At 32.7% G+C, this 11,187-nt stretch overlaps 1 protein-coding gene across 1 annotated transcript in view; it reads left to right on the top strand.

Annotated features, from left to right (window-relative positions):
• Positions 1-2,003: 2,003 nt before the first annotated feature.
• LOC105262659 (Na channel protein 60E) overlaps positions 2,004-11,187 on the top strand; it is a 41,168-nt gene continuing 31,984 nt past the window's right edge. The window contains exon 1 of the mRNA XM_011298357.1: positions 2,004-2,193. Within this exon, the coding sequence (XP_011296659.1) occupies positions 2,004-2,193 (190 nt within the window). The remainder of the gene's footprint in view (positions 2,194-11,187) is intronic.

Genomic DNA, 11,187 nt, shown 5'->3' with positions numbered 1-11,187 from the left:
AAGTCTATGGAATATTCACGTTTTCATTAATATCGGAGAAAAAATTATCGAGGAATTTAGAAAAATTAATTACAAATCCCTAGAAATCCGAGAATTTGGAAAAATCTGAAAAGTAATGGGGAATTTTTTTAAATGCCCTTCCATTCTCAATTCAATTTTTGGAGAGTGATTAAATAGGAATTCATGATTCCCACATATTTTTCCATGACATCATACTATGCAGAAAAATTTCAAACATTTTCTGGGCTCCATTTTCTACAAACAAAAAACTAACAAAAATTTTTGAAACAACTACTTTTTCAAACCCAATTTCCCAATGAAACGAAATGAAAATGATAAATAAATTCCCATAATTTGCCCACCAATAACAGACGCAACTCTAAAAATTTAAATCGCGGTATCTTAATATGCAACAGGAAATTTCCATAATAGCTACGGAAAACTCTACAAAAATCGTGTAACAATTCCGCAAGTATTTTCTCAACTATTTTCACTGCGAACTCACAATAAACCGATAAATTTAATGTAAATTTCCAGGAAAAGGTAATTTTTTATTGACTATTTCTGTCTGTGAAGTTATTAGAATAAGTGATGATGTGGGTAGACAGGGAATGGGGTTTGAGTGTTATATGTCACCATAGATGACCTGGGGGAAATTCGAAAGCATTAGTTTCATCCGGATGTCTCTCTCGTTAAGCCGTCGTCACCCTCAGGGCCATTTTAAACCATGTCCTTTGCCCAGTTGCCGCAGACGCAGGAATTTTATCACGGGAATATCCGGAAGACCCGAGGGAGCACAGCAAATCCCCGGAGTCTCCAGCGCTAGGGATATCAACTTGCTGGATTAGGATAATTTCAGAGAACTCGTGCGTTTGGTTTTGTCAGCGAATTGTCTCAATTGGTTGCTTTTAATTATAAAGTGCTCATTCGATTCACTCAACTTTCAAAACTCTCACCTTTTTTTTAGTTTTTTGAAGTTTTTTTTAATCAGTGTACACGGAGATAAGAACACAAAAAAAAATACTTAACTAGTCATGTAATGGTGGGCTAATAAATGATTCCAGTCATTTTAATGCTAAGCCAGGGTAAAAAATACGAGGTGATCAGCTAATTTGATCATTTTCAATTTTACTGTCACGTATTTTTTCCGATTTTCCGAAATGGTAATTTGTACAATTGAGACACCTTATATGAGACATTTTTCAATGAGGAACGACGGGTATTGACAATTTTTTAAGAATCCAAACAATTGATTGATCGCCTCGCGCATGTTTCCTAAATACATGATTGTCATTTCAGTATTCATGATGATCCACAGGGCTCATGAATTATTATCGAAAATGTGGGTCAAAATCATGATTTTTAGCGGGTTATAGGTTGAGGAGTAGAAGAAAAAAACTAGGTTACAGTGCACAATCTTCATTCCCACTTCCATGATTTTTGAACTTACTATGGAAGTACTTCAAGTAAAAGCGGTGCAGTCAATTTTACGGAACTGATTCGTGAATTTTCCTACAAGTGCAGTATTTTTTCCAATTTCGCTACTCTCCCCATGATTACGTTTCAAACAGTAATTTTTACCCAGCGTCTCCCGTACTTTTTTCAGTACTTTTCTCTCCATGTACAGAAAATTATAACCATGATTTCTTTGAAATAGATTTTCATCATCAATTGATGATCCATTTCATGTACATTTTCCCCATAAATGATAATAAAACTCTCAGAGGTGCCATAAATAAAACAGGTAAAACTAATTTCCCCGTGGATCGGTGGTGGTACAGCGGATTCAATCAATTTTAATAAATTTCCCTCACCTCCCCATTTACATAATACCATAATATATCTATTATGATGTACATACTGAATTTACATAGCTAATGCGGTAGAAAAAGTGACAAGTGTTATGTGTTTTTAGCAGTTGTAGAAATACGATCCACCAGTCTAACTCACTGTTTTCTCTCTTTTTTCGCAGATATATCTTCCTAGCAATTTACACAGCAGAGATGGTGATAAAGTCTATAGCAAAAGGCTTTATACTGAACAAGTACACGTACCTACGAAATCCATGGAATTGGCTGGATTTTGTCGTGATAACGAGCGGTTACGCGACCATCGGAATGGAGGTCGGCAATCTGGCTGGTTTGAGAACATTTAGGGTACTTAGGGCTCTCAAAACCGTCTCCATTATGCCAGGTGAGTTTACGAAAATCTTTCCATACTTACCTCCGAACATTTAACTTGTCTCCCACCAAAGTACCCGAGACAGATAATTTCTGTTACATTACGATCGTTACGGTCATCAGTCATTTTATTGTTTCACGTCTGCATTTCCTTTCCTTATTTTACAAAGTAGTTGTCGTCTAGTCGACGTCAAACCAAATTGTGTAATCATGTAGCAATGTAATATTTGAAAAAATTACTGCTAACGAGATAGACATTTATTGGAAGAAATAGGAAGGGAAAATCTGCATTTCAGGAATAGAAATCCATTTGAATCTATAAATTTTAAATTTGATTTCAGTTTATTTTATAATAAATTTGAGGATTTCATAGTTCGTGTACTTATGTAGGAGACACAATATTTTAGGATTATTTAATTATTTGACTCGATCTTCCTTTTATTATTAACAATTAAACTTTGGTTAAAGACTCGGTATAATATGAGCTGGGTTGGTTGTGGTATATTTAATGTTGTTTGCTCGAGATTTCGTCTCCAAGTGTCCTCGGTCACCAATTCGTCCAGGGTGTCAGGTCTACCCATTAGACAAGGCCCTTTGTATATGGGGTTGGTCCACGTGTTAGGCTGTTTCGTAATAAACAGCCTAAATCTTTCCATTATTCCCTCTGATCAGTCACATGGGGTCTCTTGTTCGTTTTAACGTTGAAAATATTTCCAACACTTACGAAACATCAGAAAACTATACAGAAATAAAAAAGTATAAATGGCAGAAGAAGATGGATATATTTTAGAAATTTATTGTGTTTATTTTTATCTTTTCTCAATGATAAATCTGATTGAAATTTTGAATTGTTTCTGGAATGAACTTTCTTGAAATAACGTAATTCTTTGGAATTCATAGAAAATGCTCGTGTTGTTTTCTTTTTTATCTCACTCCACTCCGAAACGAAAATCTATTGAATTTATCTGCTATTTGGAGAAACGGAAAATGGGCGATTCTGAAAATGACTATTGTAGAATTTAGAACTGAAAGCACAGAGAGAAACATTTTTGTATTAAGTTAAGAATTTCTTTTTCTCTGTGTACTGAGATGGAATATGTTATTCCAAGTTTTATGAAAAACCTTGTGATAAGTATAAATTTCACTTTTCGTGATTAACTAAAATTTGTTGTCATCGCTTGACTGAATTTTTTTTTTAAAATAGTTTGTGTATTTTTCAGCAGTACCGTGAAAAGAATCATTATTTTAACCAAATAAACTTACTAACTACAGGGCAACCCATAGACTTAAAATGAAAATATTTATCTATATTTACTTCTTGCCAACTAAATTTTCTTGACAAAATTAAATGAATTCCGCAAAAGTAATTCTTCCCCGAGCGTACTGATAAGATATTTTATTTTTTACAGATTATACAAGTGTAGGATAAAAATCATATAGGAACAGGATTCTTTTATTTTACAGGGATAACGAAATTTATTTGAAAATAATACGGACTGAGATTACATAAAAAGGATCTACATGTTTACTCACGTTCAGTCAAGTCCGAACTGATTCACTCCTAATTATCACATCTCCAACATACTCATGGTCTCTCTTTATTTAAAAACACAATTTTCTCATTTACTCTCCCTCCCAACCGATAAAACCTTTATTTCAAAAATGACCTCATATTGCAGCACAAAGACCACCCTTACGCAGCAAAGAAAACTTTCAAAACCCTAAACACAACCATAATAAAACTGACAGGTCACGCAAGCACTTTTCCTTTCACACTCATAATTTCTTCTGCTAGGAATAAACATTTAAAAGAAATCTAAAACTTAGCGTCTCTAATAGTCACGTTTAAACAAACTCTTAAATTTAATCACTGGTATTTCACATATCGCCCTCTCACTCGTACATACCTAAACAAAAAAAAGAATAAAGCACTCATTCCTAATTTTACCGAACCCACACAAGCGAAACAAAACTATATTTAAAACATATAAAAACATTGAAATGAAATAATTGGTGATAGCACATCTCCCGCGAAGAGAATATTCGCTCCCGTTATCTGCTTATTCCCATTAACAAGCGTTCAATTAGCATAAACCTTATGGTGATTTGATGGTTAATTCGATTTCTCAGTTGGATTAATTGCCATTGGATATGCACGGCAAATGCTTCGGTATTTGACCGACAAATTGTAATCTATTACAGGACGTTTAAAGGTAATTTTCAAGCACTTTGGAGGGGAGTTACGGTTCTATCTGGTATCGTGCGCGCGCCTAGACGATCAATCCTCTTTCGTGTCTCCAACACAATCAAATTGTGGCTAATATTCCCGACGTTCATTAATAAGGATATTTTACCCAAGAGGAGAGGGGGGAATAAACTGCGATTATGATTGTACAGTGATAGAAGTAAATATGAAATTCAAAACTGGAAAATCAAATCTGCGGTGTTAAAATGTTGTAAAATTACACACACAAAGTAATTTATTCAATTTTATATTATATGGTGTAATATCTATGTCTAGGTTAATTATAAGAGGTTGAAGTCAATTTGAATTGAAAACAGTCATTAACTTTTTTTTGAAATTTTCCGTATGGATACAGCGATAAAAACGAATAGGAAATTCAAAACTAATATTTCTCAATCCTTCGAGGGCTTGGCATCAATTTCACGTTGACATTTCTTTCTCATTGATTTAATTTTTTAAAGTTGCATTCAACTTTCAATGAAATTTTGAACTGAAGAATCAAATCTGCACTGTCAACATTTTTTTTTATTTGATTCGCAAACTAATCGAAATTTGCAATTGTATGAGTTTGCAGTCAATTTCAATTAATAACGCTCATTAAATTTCTCATTTATTTGATAATTGATGCAAATTGGCTTTTTCATGTTAAAGGATAATTGAATTTTCAATGAAAGCTCGAATTTTCATAGCCACCGTGAAAATTCAACATCAAAAACAATCGAATTAAATTTATTTGAATAGATTGAAAATGGGATCGAAAACAATTGAATTCAGGGATTAATGGAAAAGGCATAAATTTCCTTGAATTTCATCTACAATTTCAATTTTCATAACCATTTTTCCTGTAAAACGTAATAAATATCAGTTCCATCGGAATTGTCATTACATTTTCCAAATTCCGCTACTAATTTTTTTTTTATATGTTTTCGTTCCCGCGTAATATTTTTATCTAGTAAACAAAAATTGTTATGGAAGGATAAGGCGTTTTTTCTTCATTCCTAGATGAATTTTTTTATGGAAAAATTATGACGTATTCGTCCAGCCGTTTTGGGGTTTTATCGGAAGCTCTCATATCATAAATTTGGGATACACTATTTGAAAAATGAACTGCAGAGAAGGACAGCTTAAAAACGACCCTCTGGATGAATAAAATTTTATGCTCGAGCAGGAGAAGTAGGTCATACATCTCATATCAATTCTAATGGGGTTGAGTGTTTAGAGAAATAGGCTCCACTGTTGAACATTTTTTTTTTACATTTTCCGGAAAATATGACGATAGTTCTCGTGAGGGTGATATTGAATAGAATTTGAATGAAAAACGGTTGTAAAATGTGATGCCTCTATGACTTTTTCAATATGAATACTCAGGAATAAAATTATATGAATTGTTCATTTTCTAAACTGTTCTGATGTTTCATTAATTTAATGAAATACTGAACTTGAAAAATGGACTGATTTATCAACGACAAGAATTAAAATTCCATCTGCACCTTTTGTTGTTAAAAATTGCGAGAATTTCTAATGGAAATCCGAAGAATAAATCTTCATGGAAGCTACAATTAAAAAAAACGGTAAACCACTCATTTGATACCTGACTTATTGATTTATCTTGATTATTGCCTGAAATATGACCAAAAGTTTGTGGTGGAGCGGTTCCCGATATTTACCAAAAAAACTCCACCAGAAATTATATCATTTTTAAATTAAAAGAACTGGCTATCTTACCCGATTTATCGTATTTTTCATGGGATTTAGTTGTTGCAAAATTATACCTGAAATTTCAAGTTGAAAAAATTTTAATTATTAAGAGCAATAAGGCGATAAAATTTTTCGAGAATCCTTCATTGCCAAATCATTTAATTTCTTGAATATTCTGGTAATTCTCGGGGTTCAGGTAGATATGGCACAGCAAAATCATGAAAATGTTGAAAATTCAAGCAACAATTTTCCTGAATTTTCATCTTATTAACAATTTAATTGTATTTCACATCGAACTTTTACCATGTGCCTGAACATTCAAGCTTTCATCGAAAAATGGATGATTCACTATGAAAAACCCATTGCTCTTAAATTTCCAAGTTAAATGATAAATTTAGCAACCATTTTTCAGTAAAATTGAATTCAGACTTGCACAATTGAAAATCCAAGTGACTCTAAATGTCTATAAAAATCTTCAATGATAAATCAACTAATGGTTCGAATAGTCCAATAATTTTCTTTCTCTATCTATTCTCTATAATCTGATAACTTCTCTCAATTTTTAATCAATCAAAAATGATCTGGCATTTACATTTTCCCTTTGCATTTTCTTCGATTTCAAAAATGAATCATCAATGATAAATTCAATGAAATTAAAGTTGAATTCAAACTCGCAGAATCTAAAATTGAATTGTCAATAACTGAAATTCCACAAAATTCCTAACGCTGTATTGGTTTTCATGAAAAGAATCGAATGACACTAAAGATCTAAAAATTTAGGGCACTAACGAACCCATTTGCGAAACTTCCTGACGATCCTGGAAATGATAGCAAAATGTGAGGACGTTTATGGACTTAAGCATTAAAAGTTATAATGATGTGTCATCACACACTACTCAGAGACAGGTATAAAAGTTTGGTGGTGTTGGAAGAGTATTACTTACTATTACTATTATTAGAAGCAAAACACAATTTCACTATGAGAGAATGAGTCCATCATAATTTCAGGAATAATTTATTCGATTAAGTTGAATCTGTCCACTCATATTAGGTACTTTCCTCAACTTTTTTAATTACACTTTCATTACTTCTTCTGCTTACATTTAAGTTAGATAAACCTTGGGATTTTTATAACTTTATATTTTACCTCCACTTTTTTCACTGAATACTACTTAACATAATATTCCTAGTTCAATATTAATTAAATAAATTGATATCAAATTCTCATTCTTATTTCGTCTCTCCCATTTCAAACCACATCCGATAAGTTTTTAATTCTCCTAAAAACTGGATCATTTACTTATGGAACTTATTCTACCAATTCTATTACTTCTATTTTGTAATTGCTTATCTTGTAATTAGTGGATTTGCTTGGCGGAGGTAATTATTTTTTTCAGTGGAGGAGATTGAAATATATTTGTGTGCAAGGACATTAATCATCACTGGCTATTCCGTTTCCATGTAGACAATGATGAAAGAAGAGCTCTCATTTAACGATAGGTGAACAAAGAACATTTACGCCAACCGTTCCATGAAATGCATCATAAACGCAGGAAAATGGCAAAATTAATTAGTTATCGCACGTTAATGAGTACTTTATACTTCCGCTCCATTCCGTACAATTAATTCTCGTAAACTCATTTAATTTCGATATTTCATTCTCTACCTTCGGTATTGCGAATAAAATCATTTTTGTCGTTTGCTGATAGAATCGCGAAAATGGCCGTTAAATTCACCGGTTTATATTATTATATAGTGTATACTAAGTCCCCCAATTGTAGGAAATGCAGAATTTCATACAGATTTCTCAGAAATATAGAGTAAATTGTGAGTAGAGGTATCAGAAATTCTGAGACGTGGGATTTCTAGAGATTGTATTACATTTTCCTTGAAATCGGATATATAAACGTGAATTATATGGAGAAACATGAGAGCTATGTCATGGTTGTTTTTATATCAACTGGTATTTTCGATGACAAAATATCTTCTTGGGTCAAAGAATATTCTATAAACATGCTAAAAAAAATGCCTATTTCAAATAATTTTTTTTTTCTCAAACAAAAGCTATTGCTTTTTTCAACGACGAAAATCAATTTACCAAGTAAATTTCAATACTCAGACTTGAAATGACAATTTTGAATTTTTCTCCGACTTCTCCTGATTTTTATAATTTTTGCAGAATAATTGAATTAGTAAATCAGGTTTGTTAATGATTTTCAGATTACTTGAACTGAAAATCAATGAAATGTTTCATATTTCAATAACAGAATTGCTCGAAAATTTGAATTTCATCCCTCGAAATTATTAAAAACTCAAAAAACACCGAAGAAACACACTCAGAGAAATTCATATTACGAAAAATGCTGCCAAAAATAACTCCTTGTCCGGAATCAATTTGCTGATTACAAGATAACCCACAGATTCAAATGCAAACATTTATATCAGTGCATTAAAGTGATAAACGGTTCATGTCGATTTTTGTGGAGAATGAGATTATTACTGGAATCGACTCTAATATAAACGCATCTCTCAAGAAAGAGTTTTAGCCTCGCAACATATCTAATGACTTCTTTGGAATAAACAGAATGGGTCAAGTTGCAACTCTAACTCCAAACGAGCTATGTCGACATAAAGCAAGAAATAATAATTGGAAAAAGGAGCTAAGTCCTCATAGCCCTCCCAAATAATAACACCAAGAAAGATAAATCGACTTAACTCTCGAGCAAGAAACACAATTCGAGCTAAGTCGTCGAATTTCATGAAATAAATGACTGGAGAAGGTGAAACTATTAATATGAAGACCTGCCCCAAAATCAAATAAAATTCATTAATCAATCTGCACAAATTCATAACAGAAACGGTAATCAGGTTTTCGGCTCTCAGAAAATTTCTTTTTTTCAACTTAACAAGTCTCATATTTACAAATATTTACCCGCACCACATCAATTTACATGCCTGTAATAAATTAATCCACTAATTGTTTCTTAATGAATAAATTCATATAAATTCATATAAATTCATGCACATCGTACTCTTAAGAAAAAACTAACACGCTCATTCCATCGGATTGCAAAAGTTGGTCCAAAGACCAACCAAAAAGAGCATTAATTTCCGTAATTACTGCTGCACGTTACCTTTTAATTCCAACTCGCCCATGAATTCGCCTCTTTATTTTGCCTCTAATCAGAGGCGACTCGAAATTCCCCGAGAAAATAGAGGACCGCGGGAAAAACTTTGGACCGGCAATAAAAGGTATGCAAGAAAAAAAAAATCAAGTAGCACATAGACTGGCAGATGTGAGAGTATAGGGTATTGCATTAGCATATGTATGAAACTGTGGGGGATGAAATGGTGGACGTGACGTATCATGCTGAGAGATAGAGTTGGCAATTACATGACGAGAGACGACTGTCGATTGGTCCTCACGAGACTTGACGTATTAGTCTGTGTGTCAGACTGAGGGATGTTGTAAACGGAAACACATTGTGTCATCCATGAAATTAACGGCCAAGTGCATGTACCGGTGCATACTCTCATGATACTCTGATTATATATCATGGGATTTGCACCGGCTATTCAATTAACCACTCTCAATATCGATATTGGCAGCCTATTAATTATATTCAGAAAATATATTGATTGCTTAATTGACTCCTTTAAAAGAGATGGCAATAGCTCTTCGAGAAGACCGGGGCAAAATTAATTACTGTGACAAACTCATCACTCACACTATTTGCGGAATGTTTTTTCCTTCTTCGTTTTACCTTAAGGTGGTTGTCGCGCGACAGTCTCTGTAAAAAGTTTATCCGCTGTAAAACGGGCCAGTTTAGAACACAATCTTTTAGCGGTATATAGTCTCACTTGATTGATTGCATTGTGCATGGATAGCTAAAGCATAACTATATATTTTCCATATTAACTATTTTCAATTATATAAATTTATGAATTTCCGATAATTATATCCCGTAAACCAAACGGTCAATCGATTTGATTTTTTTTCTGTATTTCCTCCCACGATGTATATTCCACGTTTTTTTTTATTTCTGAAACTGTCGAGCCGTTGATTTTTAAAAAATTCTAATCGGCAAAACTCCATTTAAACACGTGTTAAATCACTCGAATTTCAAAAATTTATATCTCAAGTTCAAAACGGTCAATTGCAAACGGAAAAGGCTCATTTTGTTACTAATTTTTCAAACTATTCACCATAAAATTGTTAACGAAAACTGTCAAAAAAAAATTCTACGCGACAACAACCTTAAAAGTTAAAGTATTGAAATTATATTATACAGTATTTTTCTTGAATTTTCATCGAATTTTCTCCTCAAGTTTTCGTTTAACGCACAGACTAATCATGTGTCATTCTATTGATATTAAATAGTATATATATTCATAGATTTTTTCGATATTAAAAGAGCAATTTTTTCCATTCTCGATTATTGTTCGATATTTTCAATAGACCGATTGCCTTTCTAAGAATGAAAATGCCAGAGAAAAATCGGGCACGTCTTCAATTCAATTAAAAAAAAATAGAGTGTTTTAGATTCAATGAAAATTTTCTATCAACTATTTTTTAGAATAAGAATTCATGTAATAATAAATCATCCCTCTCCTGTCATAAATTACGTTCATGAAATAGTAATTTACGATAATGGTGAAGGTAAGTAACGTTTTAACGCCAATCATAAAATAGGATTTTATAATCATGATATACTTAATAAAGTTACGTTCCCATAATTTAATCATGAACCGATGAACCATATTTTTGAAAAATATGTATTTCTTCGCGTGGGCAGTTGTAATGAAAGAAGGCTTTTTTCGAAACAATTGAGATTTCCATGGAAAAAAATTTTTCCCTTCCCATCTGCAATATTCATCGACAAAAGACCGATGAAGAGATCCAGACAATAGTGAGTACAGCAAAGATCCACTCGACTTAGAGCAAGTTTTCATCCCCTCACCCCACAATCCTCATCTTAGCAGAAAATATCGGGTAAGAGTGAATAGTCTTCTAATGAATCGTTCGAGTGCGAGCATCACCTGTGCCCCATTGTAACCCTTAGA

The sequence above is a fragment of the Fopius arisanus genome, unplaced genomic scaffold, assembly GCF_000806365.1.
Source record: "Fopius arisanus strain USDA-PBARC FA_bdor unplaced genomic scaffold, ASM80636v1 scaffold00010, whole genome shotgun sequence".
Taxonomy (NCBI): Eukaryota; Metazoa; Arthropoda; class Insecta; order Hymenoptera; family Braconidae; genus Fopius; species Fopius arisanus.
The sequence above is the reverse complement of the archived record's forward strand: the minus strand, read 5'-3'. Positions and strand labels throughout refer to the sequence as shown.